This window comes from Rhamphochromis longiceps, linkage group LG10 (assembly GCF_057381845.1).
Source record: "Rhamphochromis longiceps isolate RC_006_pf linkage group LG10, R_longiceps_female_GT1.1, whole genome shotgun sequence".
Taxonomy (NCBI): domain Eukaryota; kingdom Metazoa; phylum Chordata; class Actinopteri; order Cichliformes; family Cichlidae; genus Rhamphochromis; species Rhamphochromis longiceps.
The window spans coordinates 1888288-1907540 of record NC_140566.1 but is presented as its reverse complement, the minus strand read 5'-3'; the positions used below and the strand labels follow the sequence as shown (position 1 = coordinate 1907540).

At 45.3% G+C, this 19253-nt stretch overlaps 1 protein-coding gene across 2 annotated transcripts in view; it reads right to left on the bottom strand.

Moving 5' to 3' along the window:
• Window positions 1-18: 18 nt before the first annotated feature.
• The window catches only part of camkk1a (calcium/calmodulin-dependent protein kinase kinase 1, alpha a), a 54172-nt gene continuing 34937 nt past the window's right edge, over window positions 19-19253 (bottom strand). The window contains exons 7-17 of one of the 2 annotated variants that reach the window (XM_085419821.1): window positions 15987-16023; window positions 15654-15675; window positions 12471-12559; window positions 10767-10966; window positions 9374-9427; window positions 9070-9143; window positions 7532-7619; window positions 6057-6185; window positions 5108-5211; window positions 3484-3531; window positions 19-3131 (exon numbers count right to left, since the gene is read on the bottom strand). In XM_085419821.1, coding sequence (XP_085275947.1) covers window positions 3059-3131; window positions 3484-3531; window positions 5108-5211; window positions 6057-6185; window positions 7532-7619; window positions 9070-9143; window positions 9374-9427; window positions 10767-10966; window positions 12471-12559; window positions 15654-15675; window positions 15987-16023 — 918 coding nt within the window. In that variant the 3' untranslated portion in view covers window positions 19-3058. The remainder of the gene's footprint in view (window positions 3132-3483; window positions 3532-5107; window positions 5212-6056; window positions 6186-7531; window positions 7620-9069; window positions 9144-9373; window positions 9428-10766; window positions 10967-12470; window positions 12560-15653; window positions 15676-15986; window positions 16024-19253) is intronic. The other variant, XM_085419822.1, reaches the window with a different exon arrangement.

Below are 19253 nucleotides of genomic sequence, written 5' to 3'. Positions count from 1 at the left end.
AACAGAACCTGAGAAAAATGTTGAAATGATTCAGATTTCTTTATTTCTTCGAGTATGTGTACAAAAAGCATGCAAAAAATAGCGCATTTATATATATCGGTACATATTTACATTGTAACTACGTTCCATATGGATGTGCCATGCTTCCGTTTTAGTGGGTACAGTCAGAGAAAAGCACGAGACGACACGAGACGGCGGATGCCTTTGAGACAGGCACACGCGCATGCGCACAGACCAGGAGAGTCACATAGTCCCGGATTTCATATTATGTACACACTCCACCATAGTCTCCGTCCTTTGGATCTAAATATGACCTGAAATCACAATAAAACGAGTCATGCCACTCACTTCCTGTGCTGCCACACCCACTGACTTTTCTTCTGTGTCACTGCAGCAACAGCAGCAGGTCTGATCAATCCACGGGAGGGTCGCCTGGTTTAAACCGATATACTCCAATTATGCAGGGTTTCAAAGGTCACGCACAGGTGATCTTTGATTCATGGCCATTTAAATCATTCAAGGGTTTTGAATGATGAAAAACATCTAAAAGGAAGGAAACCTCTGGTGGAGAAATAGACCCGTATGAACAAACTGACATATTTTGGGATTAATCTATGCTGGAGTTCAGGGTTTCCACCGTGAAATGGCCACAGAGGAAAATCCCACGGTTTAAATATTGTTGTTGTGATATTTAGTGATCAGTGAGAATGTCCTGAGCGCACACCTGCCCCCTCCGTACAGTTTCACAGTATTTCACTATTTTGCATGTTGTCAGCAGTGAGATTAGACAACAAGCACATACGGTGTTTCACAGGTGGACACACACAAACTGTACAGTGTTTAATGGCCGAAGTAGTGTTAAACGTACTCACAATAATGACGTTATACATACTTAAGTGGAAAAGTGCAAGAATTTGAACATAAACAAAAACACAGGTTAAAGGTCGAGAGCTGTAAAGACAACAATAAAGTACCTTTGACCCACAAACGTCCAGCACAACAACACCCAGAATAAAAACGCGAGAATCAGAAGGACGAGCGTTTAAACAGGTGACGTCAAACAGAAGACGTCATGTGACATTTTTGGTTGCCTTCATTAAAGGTGTGCAGCATTTAGAGCTGAACATCAAAACGTCAGGATGATGATAAAGTTTATGACTGACGTCACAGCAGTTATGACGTCATGTCCCCCGGCTCAACAACACGGCCTGAAATCCCGTTTGCACGCCTCGAGCCTAAGCTAGCATCCTTCCCTGGAGGAAACGAGCTGCATCAACCAGCCAGAGGACAACGCTGCTCCGAGCGCTCCCCCAGCTCTCCCCCCACAGGGGTAACACACCAGGACACGTTGTTAAACCAAGCGCCTTTAAATGGACACGCCTCTCTTTCTTTTATCCACCACGCCCACATTTGTAGAGGGTTCACATGTGCACAGCTGATTCACTGGCCATCGTCAGCATCTACTGTTGGCACTTTGACAGGTTATCAAATGGAAAATCACGAGAACACAACTCCGTGTTCACGGACAGCCATGCTTTATATTTTTCTTCCTCCTCACTGTGTAAGCAGATGTCAACGTTTACAGGAAACAGTGATGTTGCGGTGGCCAGCGCGTGCATTATCTGTGTTCCCATTTATTATAATGAGAAGTTTGCGGCTGCACTGACACGTTGTGCCAACACAAACACACGGTCCTTTTCTAAAAGCTCACCAAAACTTCAAATTAACAAGAGCAACAACAAAATGAAAACATGAAGTCAAAAACACGACACCATCAGCTGCGGATGGACAAACACCAGCTCTGCTCCAGCACCTCCTCCGTCTGCTGCTCTTTGTCCAGAGTCCGCCTGAAGCTCTTCTGGATGAATTTTCTGCTCCTTCATGGCTTTATGTGGGAGCAGCCTGACGCCGCAGTGACAGCTCTGCATGGTCCACTAGACAGAGCTGAAGGGGAAACGATCACTAATGTATCTGATCCTTGATGATTGTCTCTGAAGCACAGTTTCCTTATTTTCCTCTTCTGTGAATGCGCTTCAACACAGGTGACAGACTGTTTAAAAAGAGAGCAGGTCAGTGTTTCCTGAGAGTAAAGGTGCATGCATCATTTCACATTAAAATGATTTGGGTACAGACGCTTCTCCTTAATATAATAACGAACAACGTGATTCGATTTCTTCTACAAAGCACTCAGTGATTCATTTGTATGCAGATTATTTATGCTTTAAAATCAGCTCTGCATCCAAGAGCTTTACAATATATTAATATTATAAATAACGTATAAATTGGAACAGTGCTTATATACAGAGTAACATCAGTTTTCCACTACATTCGTTCTCACCATCCAAAAACTTTTCCCATCCGATCGCAAACACATCCAACAGCAGAGCATCAAAGAAACAAGAACCACCAGACTGACACAGACGACGCATTAGGAGAAGCAGCGTGAAGGACAGACTAACACACAGCTCGCAGTCACCCTGCGATCACTGCCAGGCAGTCGATCGAGGTGTCTGAAGGCAGCGCAGGAAGCACCTGCTTCAGAATAAAGGTTGGCACAGATATGCTTAAAGGGTCTTCACAATAACACAGCAGATACCACAAGACACGTATGTACAACATTACAGTGACTGATGAAATGAAAGCCTCGTAGTTCACTTAGGAGACAGTGCAGTGTCCTTTACATGCTGAGGTCTGTTTCCTCCTGTCAGGTGGCTGCAGACGGGCTGAAGATGCGGTCTAAATATTCGCCATGCACAATGGGAAAAACTCGTCTGTCTTTGCCTGTAATACAATTTCAGGCCAGCAAAATAAACCGGTGATGATCCACAGACGTGCTCGTGTTCCTCACATCGGCTGAGGATAAAACAGCTCCACAGCGCAGAAGCAAGCGTGTACGTCACATGACAAACTTCTCCCCAAAAAACAAAACAAAAAACCTCGAGTTTTTGTGTTTCAGGTGCAGAATGATACGTTTGCACTGTGTGACCACTTTGAGGTGTGAATGAAGGCGTAAGTGGATATAAAGAGGACGCTGCGCACGCAGGAGGGTCGCTGGGACTCAAGAGGAGGGCTCATCTTCATGCAGGTCCTCCAGCTCTCCTTCTCTGGGTCCATCGCCCGTGCTGGCCTTTCTAAAAAGAGACAAGAAAAACCACAAACACGGGTCACAGCTCTTATGATCATTCGAGGTTGGACAGCAGCAGAGAGGGAATTATCTAAATGCTGACACTACCAAGCCTGCTAATTAGAGAAGGTCTGGATGTTGTTGATGCATGATGAATATCAAAAACACACAGAAGGCTTTATGGACGTAGGATGGCTTTTAAATGACAGCAGCAGGGACACGACAGCAGGGGAAGGCTGCTCTGCCATCACATCTCGTGATGTGGACAAGCACAAGTTTAAGGATCGAAAATGATGATGGAGCAGCGGCTGGAGGATGTGGGACAGACAGAGGCCGGACTGCTTCGCACGAAGTGTTACCTGAGTGAGGGCTGAAGTTTAAAAGAGGGCCGGAAGGGCCACGAGTCCCTGCAGCAAAGTGGGAGAGAAGATGGACAAGTCACATATGAGAGGACAAAGGAACGCAGGCCCGTGGGAGGAAACCCGCCTCCCCACCACGTAGGGTCCAGCTGCACTTTTAGCATCTTTCAAAAATGATCACACACCTCAGAGTTTCATTTGTATCGTAGCATTGCAAAGTAAATAACACATTTTTAAAGGCCTCCCTGTGGCTGAATCTGAAAACCGCACTCTGACTCAGGATGCGCCGATAACCAGAGCAAAAGGACTTTTGTCTGCAGCTGCAGCTCAGCGCAGCAGCTCAATGATACTGACAACTGTCAATACAATGACCCTGATAGACAAGCACGAGCCACAAAAGGCTGGGTTTAGCTGCAGCAGAACTTTCAAAATAAAGCGACGGGACTTTCCACTCAAACTGGCTGTTGATGAACTTCTTTTTTTCCTGGATGAAAGAAAGGGGAAAATTTGTCTCCAAATATACTTTGGTGGGCTGCATGGGAACACTGGTGTTAATGGTGCATTCAATTTCAAACATGCAGGCCGGAAATTTTCTAGTTGAATTCCAGCCTGAGAAACTGTAGCTTAGCGAGAAACTCAAATCTTTGCTGAGTCAGCAGAGCTTCCCTGGATACAGTCACCATGGACACAAGAAGCTGCCACCTGTGATGTTTCATCAAAATAGGACAACATATAATAGCGGCTACGTCATCTTTCCCCCACAAATCCTGGTGAAAAAAAGCGTCTGGCACTGGTAGCATCTGTCAGTCACATTAGCCGTTAGCATTCATTTGCTTCCCCTCATCAAAGGAGAAAAATATCCCACCAGCTCTGCTCCACTTGGACTTTGACGTGGAGGAAATCAAGGCTCTCAGAGCTTTCCAGTGGTTTTTGGTTATGTGTCCATATGTTTATAAAATAATATCTGACATCTTTACATAAACATATTGTACTCACTCAGAATTGTATTCATTACTCTATGATAGCCATATAGTTGGATTTCCACTGTGCAGCAGGGGGCAGTATTATTCAAACATCCATATGCTGTGAAAACACCTCCACCTCTGACGGCCGAGCGTGTAACGGTCCACGAGCAGCAGCATGTTCATCATCAGAAGACAGTCCCACGGTGCCCACGACACACCTGCTAACAGCTGTGCGTGCGCCTGTTTGTTTTCGGCTATACAAGTTGAAAATGCACAGCGGGGACGGGACGAGCCGATTGGCCACTGACACCTGTGATACTTTGAATCCACGTTACTGACAAATCAAGCTCAGCCTGAGGCACTAGCTCATTCTGCGTCACGCTGAGTCCTTCTAGTCTTGAGAGCTAAAAGCAACACACAAAGAAACACTTATACAAGCTGTAAGCTCCACTGCATACAATGAAAGAGTGAATTATGATGCTATGGCAACACAAGGAAGCAGCAGCTGCTGCTGCAAAAAATGAGCGCTATTTAACCTGAAGAAGAAGGAGACAGGTGTGGAGAAAAGATCTACGTTAGAATCTCAAGCAAAAAGATCGTCTTCAAAGACAAGATAAGCAAGTACTGAGCTGCAGACAATCAGGAAGCTGAACTCTTACATGAGCAGACTACCAGGTGCAGACATGGACCTCTCCTCCCGCCGGCTTGGGCACTCAAAGGGGTTACTGAAGGAGCGCTTTCTCAGCATGGCCTTTACCAAGATCTGAAACAGACAAACACGGGACGAACACGAGTTACATGAGAGGGGGCGCAGGGGGCGCCGTACTGTTACAGACATGCAGGGGGAAACACTGTTCTCAACATGTGGAGCAGACAAGTGGTTACAATGTTCCTCTAATATTGTTACTAATGTTGTGGCGACGTATCAGGTGATCTTCATTCTTCAACAGGCCTAATCTGCTGGGGTTTCCCATGATGCACTGAGTGTTTCGTCTTCACTCTCTGTTTATTCGCCGCTCTGCATTTAATCATTCGTTGTTAATCTCTGGCTCTCCTGCCCAGCGTGTCTCGTCTTGCCTCTTCTTCCTGTTAACAGGGCGTTTTTCCCTCCCACTGTTACCGAGTGCTTGCTCATAGAGGACTTTGTGTTACTGCTGTAACTGTATACATATAACGTAACCTGCTGCTGTAATGAGCTTTTTTTAAACTGGAAAACTTCTCACTTATTCTGTGTTGACTCTGGTCTTGGTGTGCAGTATACCGTCCTCAGCTTCCCTAATTCAATTCATTTCGTTAGACTAATAATGTCCAACACAGTTAACAGAAGCCCAGGCTGAGGGTCTGCAGTGATTGCACAGCTTATTATGTGAGCTTGCTTTCAAATGAATGCAACATTAGTGCATTTAAGGAGACACATAATGGAGACATTCAAATGCATTCATTTGGCTCTTTTATGGTTGAACAGTGATGAAACCCCGCCCCTCTGTCTGGCTGCGCTTTGTCACATCTTTGGTTAACAGACAGAAGGCTGTGGTTGTTAAGAGCAGCTAGTCTGAGTGCTGCTGCACGCAGCAGTTTGATAAACGGAGGACACTCTGTGTTTCTTACCACTGCAGAGAGGCTGGGAACGAATTTGACGGAGTTCTGGATGTCCTCCTCTGTCACCTCTACCACAGAGCAGTGGTCCTCCTCCAGAGGCAGGGGGTCAGCACCTCCCTGGGTCACCCACGGGTCCATCTGAAAGGGCATGGACCGCAGTGAAATAGGGCACTTTCATAACTTGACACCCAGAGGTTCACAGAAACGCACAGCAGTAAATACAGTCAGTTTACCAGCTTGTGTCCAAGCAATGATTTAATGGCAAACGCGAGCTTTCCTACGTTTACAGGAAGGTTTGTTTCAGGCTGCGCGGTCCTCAGATTACAGTCCTCAGTACTGATTACAAGTGTTACTCTGCAAGAACCAACATGGTAAGACGTCGTAGGTGATTCAAGGCATCAGTGTGACCTAAGTGACATTCACTGACCAATCACTGCTGCGCATTTTCCACTTCACGCAACGAGACCCTCTGTGGGCTGCAGAGAGGGCGGGATGGATTTGCTCTGCATTTCCCTTTTTCCATGTTGGAGGTGCAAGAAAGCCAAGTTCTCCAACTGTGTGCCAAACATTTAGACAGTTACAAAAGTTGAATATAAATATAAGCTGATTAAATGTGCCGAATGAAACAGGCTCTTTCTGTCAAACATTAGCAAACATTAGTGACCCAATGGGAACATGTGATGCCTCTGCTGTGCTTCACAGATACCCGTGTCACGCCTGTGTATTTGTATATTTAAGCCTCTTTTCTTCAGGCTGATTACAGCCTTTGTAATTAGATACTGTTGAATCAGCCTTTGACTGGATATGACGGCACTTCGTTTACTACACCGTTCTGCAGCTGAGCTCACCGCATGTTTGTCTCCGATTGTCAGTTGATTCCAGCAGCCCAAGGATGGCCTGCTTTGTTTGCACTCAGAGCTCCTTTGACTCTGCTGAAGGCTCACAGCTGAGAGCTCTGCAGGCAGATGCACATGCCAGGTTGTCCCAGATTTATCCGACTTTCCGAGGTAATGCAAATCTCACACGACACATGCGACTGTAACAGCTGCATTAACAGGAAATATTCAAGCCTCTTCTTTTTAAAATACGAGGTGAGCCAACGCTGTGTGCAAGGTCACAATAAAAATGCTTTTTTTGGTTTTTGAGTCATCGTGTGTTTGTGCACGAGGACGTGCACGACGCCCGAGAGCCTCCATATCTCCACGAACACACAGAAAAAGAGTCACATGACTCATGACTAGATTGTGTGATGGAGACACAGTGGGGCGTGGGAATGTGATCGGGCCATGATTGTGGACCATCCACGGCACTAATACACACTCAGTTTGTCTAAGAACTACTCTGTAGGAACACAGCGAGGTCACAATCTCATGTGTTAATCAGCAGTGAGAAAATCACAGCGATGCTTTATAAGTATGAAGAAGGTGCTAAAGCTGAAGGACAGTAATCTGAGCTGGTTTTCTTATCATCCATCAGTTTGGTACCTTGATCTCTGGGATGCTGATCCTGCTGTCGGGGTTCTTATCCAACATCTGCAAGATCAGCTTCTGCAGCTCTTCACTGATTTTGGGCCTGAAGAAAAAACAAAATGACGATTTGGGAAAAGTTTTCTGACCCACATGTTTCCATCATGTTTACCTGAGGAGGAAATCGAATGATTGTATTTAACATGAGACACACTCAACAGGAACAGCATGAAATTATGACTTTTCTGCTGTCTCCTGTATCAAGCCGTGTTTGTTAACATGCAAAAGATCATTTACTCATTTCTTGGACTCGCTGTGGGAAAAAAAACGTCCCCAAAAACGAATCAAAACTTTTATTCACCGCTGGAAGATTTGGTCACATGAAGTCTAAACACAGGCTCGGCATTAAACTGCCAACAGGTCGTCACATGTTGGACAAAGTGAAGCCAGCAGAAACATTTTGGCCCCTTTGTGTAACAGAGCTGTCATTTCTGCTCTTTGTAAGAAATGCTCACTTAACTCCTCCCACATATTCCAAACCGCTCTTAGAAAAAAATAAAAAGAAAAAAAAAGGAAAAAAAAGGCTTTTCTATTAAGTGAAAGAAATTTATAAGCAGCCCTGAAAACGGTAAATGGTCTGTATTTGTATGAAGACTTTTTCCTTCAGGCAGCTTTGGCTGTTGTTTGAGGGGGTGACTGTAACTGAAAGGGAGGCTTACTGCATGCCAGTAATGTCATATAGACAAACAGACATAATTATATTTATATTTGATCAGCCACAACACAAAAATACCACATTTAGTTAAAAATAAATTAGCAGCTAGAAGTAACCAGCTGACACAAGCAGCAGCTGGTAAAGTGCACTAGCTAGCCAAAAGGGCTAAACTGTTAAAATATATAGTCAGCTTGGATTAATGCTAGAAGCAGTTAGCCAAAAATATGTACTCAAGTGTTCAGATGAATAAATGATGAGACTTTTTCACTAATTGCATTTTATTGTCTTTATGCCACAGACGCTTAAAAAAAGAGATGGAGGCCGCGGTGCGTGACGTGCATGCTCCACAGTTTATGACACACACAAATTTAAAAAAGGAAGGTACGCACGATACTAAGTAGCTTTAGCTAACAATAATCTGCTACATTCTGTTGGAATAGAACAGATATGTGTGGATTTAATGAACGCGGCTGTTGGAAGGCACAGTCCAACACCAACACTGAGCCCTGTCCTCACACCTCCTCACACCGCCCTTCTTCACTTCTTCTCCCTTCTCAGCGTGTCCTCCTCCACCACTGCCTAACATCTGTCTTTTATTCGCTCTATGATATTCCCCTACAGTGAGCAGGCCTGCCAGCTTTTCTTTGACCTTGTATTCATGTAGCTACTGAAGCCTCCGTTTGCTTTTTCAGCTCGTTTTGATTCACATGTTGGTGACGTTCATCCTGCCAAGCTTTTTGGGGAAAAAGAACAGAAGAAGACGTTTTCGTGACCGCGTTGCAGACGAAGGATAACTAAAGTGAAGATGATGACTGTCCATTTCAATAAAGTGGAAACTTACGTTTCTGGGAATTCTACAGGCTTGGTCCTTATCTTATTATGCAACGCCAGTATGTACTCGTCAATGAAGGGACACTGCAGGAAGAGCAGAAGAAAGGAGGTGAAAACCACAAGAACACACATGCACGATGACTGCTGCACCGGGCCAATATCAGAAAAGACGACCGAGACGAACAACAGCAGCAATCGGCCGCTTGGATTCATTACATTCAACGACAGCACGAGAAAGCTGCTGTTTCAAAACTGCGCTCCCACATTCTTCTATGCTTTTAAACGAAGACTTGTGGGGCAGACGTCACATTTACCTTTCCAAAGACGAAGCAGTAGAGGGTAACCCCCATGGCCCAAACATCCAGCGCCTGTAAGACAGTTCCAGCAGTGACATTATATTCAGATAAATGGGAAACATGTAGAGGACAAGAGTCGTTTTAAGGTTATTGTTTGGGGGCAGCTACTGTCAGATACCCTGAAGATGAATTTATGTGATGACATAGCAGCGGCACATGTGCCCCCCACCCCTCGCTCCCTGTAGCTCGGATCTATTTGTGATCCCTGATAGATACGGATGATTAAAGCAGCCCTCTGAACCTGTGCAATATCTCAGCCACACTGCTGCAGACGTGACATGAAGCATCCTGTCTGCTGATTTGCACATCCTCTGAAAACAGTTTGGCCAAATCACATCTTTACAGAGGCCGAGTCATCAGGCAGAAACTAGAAGTGCAGCTCTTAAAATGCTCTAAACCCCCAAACAGCAGACGGAGGCACTCCGGTGACTCTTACACCCTGATGGCTTCTGTCTGTAATCAGCTGCTCCGGCCCCTCGTTCATGGTCAGCGTCTGAGCGAATCCACCAGTCTGTCCTTTCAGATAACCGCAGAATATAACCTGACAAAGTCTGTGATGGAGGGTTGAGGGGAGAAAAGGGACGATTTGGTGATGTTGATGTCTTAACCCCTCCCTGCAGCAGCTCCAGCGTGTGGACGTTCACATCCACCTGCTAGTTACGTTAAAAACAATTGGCTTATTTCACCGAAATAAGGACTACGGCAACAATCAGGACCATCAAAGTACTATTATACAAATCTCTAAAGGACTGGCAGTGTCTCATAAAGTGTCCACCCTCTACAATTTTAAGGTTTCTCGTATGAGAACATAATAAAAAACACACAATGTCATTAAACCAAAACAAATGCTGAGTTTTCTGTTTGGCTTCATCAGTTTCTTAGATCCCGCCGCACCACCTCAGCCGGGTTCAGGTCTGGACTCTGGACTCGGTTTGATTTGCTGCTGCTGTGCGTGGGATCACCAACAAGTGTCAGGTCCTCATGTTGGCGTGAGGCCTTTGTGCTGATATACAGTGTGTGGTTTGTCCAATCAGCGGCTGTGCGTTATATTCAGCCTCATCACGATAAAAAAGATGGAAGCTTATCTGCTATAGACAGAACTGCTCATCGTCTAACTGTGGAAATAACAAGGTGAAACATTTCTGATTCATTCGATGGAAACTGAACACAAGACCACTGTCGTTATCCCGGTGTCGATCACTTCCTTGTTCTTGGGCCGGCTAAACGCCAGAAACTCATTGTAGCTCAGCAGCTGTCATTTGGAGTTGGAGGCTCGGGTTCAGCGTTTTCAGTTTGGGTCACATCAAACACTACACTTTAAACTCTCTTCATGTTCATCGAGTTCACTCACTTTTCCACTGAAGCTCTTTCGCGCATCTGACAGCGTCTCTGGTGCCATGAAAGCCGGAGTGCCAGCAGTGCTGGACAGCAAAGCGTCGTTGCCCTCAAACTGGTTGCTGACTCCAAAGTCTGCTATCTTCACATGGCCATCGTCCCCGAGTAACAAGTTAGAGGGTTTGATGTCGCGGTGGACAATCTTCTGGTAGTGCACTGGGATAAAAAAAGAAAACACAAAGAAGAGAGCGCAAGTTTCCCCTTTGGACACGTGGAAGCTTATTTCTGTTTTCTGGAATATTTCCAGCTTCTAAACACAAACTGGAACTATCCTTGGAAAAACGCAGAACCCGGAACGCAGCCTGAGGATCCTCAGGTCGCATCTTTACTCGTATACACCGAGGTTTGAGAACATGTCATTAGGGCAGAGGGCAGGTGGTGAAATGTCGTCTTCATGGGGAAGAACAAAGCCCAGACTGTGGTGATTGTGTCATTATGAGGGCAGAGCTGCGCTTCTTCAGCCTGCGTCCTGATTGGTGTTCAAACTGGAGGAAAATAAATACTCTCAGCAAATGGGAGGTTCCCAAATTCGAGAACAAGCCAAAATTGTTGGGAATTATTTCAATCTTTAACAAAGCATTGCATTATAAAGGTTAATATTATATTATGTGGCTCAAGCTCAAAGAGGAACCAGTGACCTTTCACTGGTTGGATGGCGGTGTAAACGCCTGCCATGGTGGATGCAATGTAAAGCAAACAAAAATAACAACAAACAAACAAACAAACAAACAAACAAACAAACATGAGCACAAATTGTAAATATTGCATTTGAACAAATATTGTTTGGTGAACGATTTCACCACAGCAGCTGGTTCCAATGAATTTCGCTCCGTTTGACTTCTTTTAATGTTACTTGTTGCCAACCGTGAACACACTAAAATACAGCTGGGATCATGTAGAAGAAATGCTACGTTACATTGTAGACATAAAGAGAGAAACAGACACTGACACACAACAGAACAAAGTGTTACATATGAGCTCATTATAATTATTGTTTCATCAGTTTCCAAAGTTCCACCTCAGGATTTGCAAAAAAACAACCATTAGGTAATTTTAGGTACTGAAACAATGTTTCAATATTACTTGTAATTAAATGTCAACATGAACACTAACGAGTAATTATAACTGTCAGCTGAACATGGTGACGGGAAGAGCTTTTCCTTTCAAACGCAGGTTTTAATTATAAGGTTTAAAAAATGGAAATAATCAGCAGAAGCAGGTTGAACTGATCTGTAATTGGAACAATTTGGACTTTTGAAATCCATCATTACTTAAAGTGGGAACAAACCCTAATGCTTAGCAAACAGCTGTGTGATCAGAGGAACCTGCTTCATTAGCACTGGGTGACTGGGCTTTACTGGTGACTGTACTTTTCCATTTTGTCCCATTGTTACCACCATGGAGCTCAGGATGACACGGCACTGCTCCTAAACGATTAAGATCATCGCCTGCTGAAATTAATCACCTGCAACACACGAGGCCTGGGCACGGGCAAAGCTGTATCGTTTAATAGAAGCTGGATAGTGACGGAGGCTCAAAGATGGAGAGGGGCTGCTGCGACAGGGCGAGAGGCAGAGCTGGACAGGTCGCCAATCTCACACGGCGCTAAAATGACTGCTTTGAATCTTTTAGTCACTTTGTGAGGGTGCGTGGTACTTACAGTATTCGATACCCAGGATGACGTCTCTGAAGTATAAGCGAGCTTGCTCTTCTGATAAAGGACTGTCTGTGGGCACCTCCATCACTGGGCTGCAAATCCACGCAGACACACACAACACAGGCAGCGTGACAGACAAATGTGCAGATTATGTGTAACAGTTGTTTCACTGGTAGCTGTGCTGTTGACTCTAAATGTGACTTTGAGATGGGATCCAGATTTAAGCTCCGACGCTCAGCAGCAGGCAGCTACGCGTCTGATTGGATGACAGCAAGTTACACACGAGGACACGAACGAAGCCCTCGCTGTAATTTCAACAACGCTGTGACGCTGCAGACGGTGCTGGGAGCCACATCATCCCAACCATCCCAGCATTTTCCTGCGTCGCGCTCCGTATTCCATCACGCACTGATACCGATGGATAACACCGCATACAGACAGATATCTCTATAAACATTTATTATCACTAAGTTTGAATTCACATTCATCCCATCTCAAACTGCACATTTATAAGGAACAAATCTGTGAAAGGGCTGGTTGACATCTCCACAGAGGATCCATTTAAATCCTTCACATGTGAAGAACCAACGTTATCTTTGAGCATCATCCATATTTTTAAAAACCAATTTAAACAACAAAGCAACAGCTGACTCTTCTGTGTAATAATCACAGATCTGATCAAACATCTTCTGCCTTCACCAAACGTTTAAATCTTTCTGCCTCTTTGTCTCTAATGAATGAAACAGACGTCAACAAATACTTTTAAATGACTTTGTTCCTTACAAATACATCATAATATCATTTTTGCTCATTAATGACTGACGTGTGTGGGAAAACACATTCACAAATGTCATTGTACTTTTGTGTGTGAGTGTCTGTGCTCTCTTTTTGGATGCTTTTAAAAAGCCTCTGTGTGTCTAAAGCTGCACACCAGTCTCCACGTGTTACTCAGAGCTGTTAATGAGGAGGTGACGCTTTGCAGCACCAAATTATGAACATTACCAGCAGCATGACGCTTTCACACAGAGCGGCTGCTGCCGTGTTTGTTCTGCTTACAGTTCATTTGCTCAGGCTTTTAAATGCAGCTTCATGTCAGAGCAGCAAAGCAGTGACTGCATGGGTGAAACGAGCTGCTTTGTTATCGCCTGTTACAGCAAAGATAACAGCGTGACTGTAAGCTCTATGAAGTGAACATCAAGCTGCCCGACGCTCACGCTAACAGCAGCCGACTCAGAGGCAGTAAGAGAGCAAATCCATCCTTTAAAACAGCTTCATATGAAAAGGATAAAGTTATTTACGCATACACGTCCTTCTCAAAACATTAGCATATTGTGATAAAGTGCATTATTTCCTGTAATGTACTGATAAACATTAGACTTTCATATATTTTAGATCCATTACACACACCTGAAGTAGTTCAAGCCTTTCATTGTTTTAATATTGATGGTTTTGGCATACAGCTCATGAAAACCCAAAATTCTTATCTCAAAAAATGAGCATATCATGAAAAGGTTCTCTAAACGAGCTATTAACCTAACCATCTGAATCAACGAACTCTAAACACCTGCAAAAGATTCCTGAGGCCTTTAAAAACTCCCAGCCTGGTTCATTACTCAAAACCCCAATCATGGCTAAGACTCACTGCTGTCCAGAAGGCCATCACTGACACCCTCAAGAGTAAGACACAGAAAGAAATTGCTGAACGAATACGCTGTTGCCAGAGTGCTGTATCAAGGCACCTCAGTGGGAAGTCTGTGGGAAGGAAAAAGTGTGGCAGAAGACGCTGCACAACGAGAAGAGGTGACCGGACCCTGAGGAAGATTGTGGAGAAGGACCGATTCCAGACCTTGGGGGACCTGCGGAAGCAGTGGACTGAGTCTGGAGTAGAAACATCCAGAGCCACCGTGTACAGGCGTGTGCAGGAAATGGGCTACAGGTGCCGCATTTGAACCAGAAACAGCGGCAGAAGCGCCTGACCTGGGCTACAGAGAAGCAGCGCTGGACTGTTGCTCAGTGGTCCAAAGTACTGTTTCGAATGGAAGCAACTTTTGCATGTCATTCGGAAATCAAGGTGCCAGAGTCTGGAGGAAGACTGGAGAGAGGGAAATGCCTGAAGTCCAGTGTCAAGTACCCACAGTCAGTGATGGTCTGGGTGCCATGTCAGCTGCTGGTGTTGGTCCACTGTGTTTTATCAAGGGCAGGGTCAATGCAGCTATCAGGAGATTTTGGAGCACTTCATGCTTCCATCTGCTGAAAAGCTTTATGGAGATGAAGATTTCATTTTGCAGCACGACCTGGCACCTGCTCACAGGGCCAGAACCACCGGTAAATGGTTTCCTGACCATGGTACTACTGTGCTCAATTGGCCTGCCAGCTCTCCTGACCTGAACCCCATAGAGCATCTGTGGGATATTGTGAAGAGAAAGTTGAGACGCAAGTCCCGACACTCTGGATGAGCTTAAGGCCGCTATCGAAGCATCCTGGGCCTCCATAACACCTCAGCAGTGCCACAGGCTGGTTGCCTCCATGCCACGCCGCACTGAAGCAGTCATCTCTGCAAAAGGATTCCTGACCAAGCATCGAGTGCATAACTGAACATAATTATTTGAAGGTTGACTCTTTTTGTATTAAAACACTTTTCTTTTATTGGTCGGATGAAATATGCTAATCTTTTGAGATAAGAATTTTGGGTTTTCATGAGCTGTATGCCAAAACCATCAATATTAAAACAATGACAGGCTTGAACTACTTCAGGTGTGTGTAATGAATCTAAAATATGTGAAAGTCTAATGTTTATCAGTACATTACAGGAAATAATGCACTTTATCACAATATGCTAGTTTTTTTGAGAAGGACGTGCACATGTGGATGATACCAGCCGTCCCCTTCAACTCCAATTTGGTTATAACAGCAAAAGGTTGTGCATCATAATGTCTTTAGCACTGTAGCAAGGAGCGGCTCATGCATGAGGATGTGAAACGCTTTCAGCGCCAAGAACTGAAAACCCAAGAAAATGACGAATCCCTTTGAAGCCTGAGGTGGAACAAACGGCCGTACGGCTCAGAGTAATGAAAGAAGAGCGCAGCAGTGATCGAGGCAGGGATGAAGGGTGGAGAAATGAGGAGGAGAAGGTGGGTGGGTGAGCCTTAAATTATTTAGAGACAGAAGGACGGGTTCTCTACTCACCCCTTACGCATCAGCTCAAACACTGTCAGAAACAGGGGGAGAAGGAAACACGAACACGTGAGACCAAATATTTCATTCTTTTGTTCATTCGGCCTGTTTGTGACCGCTGCTGCCACCAGGCTGCGTATTACTCTACAGCCTGACTGCGGCACTGCTGATGGAGAGCTTCTGCATAACGCGCCAGCCCTAAGCAGGTCTGCAGGGAAACGACCATCTCTGAATAAATGACACGTACACTTGTCGGCGCCATACGCATCGAACGCCACAGGCTTACAGACACAGGGCAAGAACAGAGCAAAAGTATCTGGACACATAAAACAAAGACGTGCATACCCATGTGAAGGTTGTCCTCCGATGGATCATCCAGCACCTGCAGCATCAAAACACAGTCAGCGTAAATGGTGAGCAACATAAAAACATTCAGTGCTTTCATTTAAAGAGCTGACAGCATGCATTCACTGACTCACTGCACAACTCGTCTGCTACCATAAAAGCTTCCTGCAACTCTCGGCAGTCAGCAGGTTGAGGAGTTACAATTTAAAACAGTGGCTCAGCGTCATTTGCACAAAAATGATATCTGTGCAGTCGACGCTTCACCAGGTACACAGGCTGACTGAAAAGCTGCGTACACCTTTTCTACTGAACAACACCACGGACGCATTAACGCGGGCAGAGGCCGCCATCGCTGCAAAAGCTGTATTTGACTATTCTTATGACAATTTGGAACAATGCTCCGTGTAGCCTTTTTTAAGTGTTTTAAGGTTGAGCTGTGTACAAGACAGCACAGGTACAACGCGTGCCTTTGAAAACTAGTCCACCTTCAAAATGTCAAATGAGCTCAAAGACGATGAGTGGATGACAAAGAAGATGTTACGCTGAGGTTCGTTCATGTTTGAGAACGATACGTGAAGACATGATGTTTTTTAAACTATTTGCACGAGCACCAGAATAAAACATTATTCTGACATGCTTCCATTTCACACAATCAGCCAACCTGGCCCCACCCTGCCACCTGATTCGCTGAGGTCAGAAGGATGTGAGTGGGTGGATTGTAGATGGCAGACGGTTGGTGAAACCTTGGCTGATTGTGACCCACACCTGTTTCACAGCTTGGCTCGTGTGATTACGTAGAGGATCAATAGGGGGTCCGTGACCCTCTGGGGGGGCCACTCCCACAGGGTTTGAATCTGGGACTCTCCACCAGTTGCTCATCAGTAGAACTGAAGAAGCTTCTGGGATGAAACATCTTCAGCAGACGCTTTTCTTTCCCAGATTAAACTGCGCGTCACCACAGAGCTTTCACGGTACCTGCCTCTTACATCGCTGACTGACTCTATTAGCAACATAACGAGAGCTCAGTGGTGGCAGCAGTACAGGCTTCAGAGGCACGGGGATGGGACGTGCACCCCCCCTGCTGAGCCTTAAAAACAGAAAGGTCAGGCCCAAAAGAAACCCAGCAGCTTCGTGAAATAAAGTTCTGTGGAAGCATGAAAGGTCAACCTCTCTAAAAAGAAAGAAATAAATAATAGAAAGTGTGAAGAATTAAAGGAGCGGCTCAGGAGTCACAGCCCCCCCTCGTCTGTCGAACGTAGCGGTGCTATCGCTGAGGCACGCCGGCATCAGCAGGGTGATCACACAGCTGTTCCAGTCTATGTTGACATGTCATCATTCAGAAGGACAACATCACAACGTGGCCGAAGCAGCAACAACAAAGTTTACAGATTTGGGGTATTTTTTATGTGCATCTGTCCAATAACGTTTGGACTCTGGGATATTTGGCAACAGGCTGCAATGAACCCGCGCAGCTCTTTCTATACTGATGCAACCATTTCCCAGTAAAGTGAGACGTCCTCTGGTGTGCAGTATCCACCCCAAAATCTGCGATGTAAAGATTTGAAAGAGGAGACTACAAACAATGCGTCAGTGCAGAGAGTGACATTATTCACTGTTGACAGAGGGGAAACAAACAGCCTCGGCTCGAGGACTTCGGTAGCCCTCTGTGCTCACAGCTAGCAGCTTGAGCTGACATTAGCTGGTGCTAATGGTCTTTTATTGCAGCTAACAGACGTTTCTCATGTTGACTTGTCACAGCAGGCAAAGATTTATTATTGGTGCCTGCATTCCTCTTACGGGAGTTCTTCTGTTTGCACACTACTTCAATATAATGGCAAACTGGGACACTTTAAACAGCCGTACAATCATTAGTTCCTCACTGTGACCAAAATGTCTGTCAGGCTCGAAGCAGCAGCAGGAAGAAAAAACAGAAGAAAGAGGAACGCTTGCATCAATACTGATTCAATTATGGCTCGTGAGATCGATGTTAATATTAAACTTTAGTGGAGATGTTCCCAGAAATCCAACAGCTGACACAGTAAGGATGGAGACTCACGATCCGGACTCGGCCATGAAAACAAGCAGAGCCGCAGTAATTTCACCTGCAGTCTGTGTTTAAACAGAAATCCACAACTTCTTGGTTCACCTTTTTGCCCCGCGTGTCTGCCCGCCCCCCAGGCAGCCCGCGACTGTGATTTGGTGCTTTATACAGCGGGCAAGTAAGTACTGAACACCTGACCAAGTAACTCGGTCTCTAATAGTGTTATTGACATGAAATTCTCACCAGACGTCGGTAACAACATATCCAATCCACACGTTCAACGAGTGGGATACTGACAAATGACAAAAGCCCCGACACCAGCTGAGATCTGGCAGTAGTTACAGGGCGTCCTGCCACTCGGTGTGAATTAATATCAGCCGGTTCAGTCCCTAAAGCTGCGTTATTAACAAGGTGTCCCATAAGACACACGTCATGATGGGTAAAACCGACGAGGTCTCCTTTGCAGCCTTATTGTTGAAGCACACTGATGAAGGTTGCAGTCAGCACTGTTGGGACTATGCAAAAGATTTCCAAGTGTCCAGGTGACGAGGACCACCTGTGCAGAGCTACAGAAAGAATCAGTAAGTTCAACTGCTTCAAAGGAAACGATGAAAATGCGCTCAGCCCCTGTGACCTGTGCGCTCACCACACAGGAGAAAGCACGCTGAAGCACGTTCAACGTTTCCTGAACAAACACCTCAAACACCAACAGTGGCGTTTGGAGGTGGGAACCATCATGGTGACGGCTTTCATGTGGCTCTGGCACGAGTTTTGTAATTGAAGAAAGGATGAATGGAAAAATGTACCGAGACATTCTGGTAAAGGTTTGCTGCAGCCTATGAAGATGAAACGAGGGTTGGACATTTCAGCGAGACAATGACGTCAAACACAAAGCCAAAGAAACTCTCAGCGCGTTCCAGGGAAGGACAGCGACGGCCCAGCCAATCACCTGAGCTGAATCCAAGTCTGTGGAAAGAACTGAAGCTCAGAATTCATAGACGGGAAACTTTGGCTACGTTCACACTGCAGGTCTTAATGCTCAATTCCGATTTTTTTGTCTGCTCGTTCACACTACAAATAAAATGCGACAGCAAACGCTCTCTAGTGTGAACGCTCAAAGCGGCCCGCATGCGCAAAAGAAGATGTCACACACAACGCGCTCTGTTTAGACCCAGAGCAAACAGTATTGTTTGACTGATGGCCTTAATATAAAGACTTCGGACTTT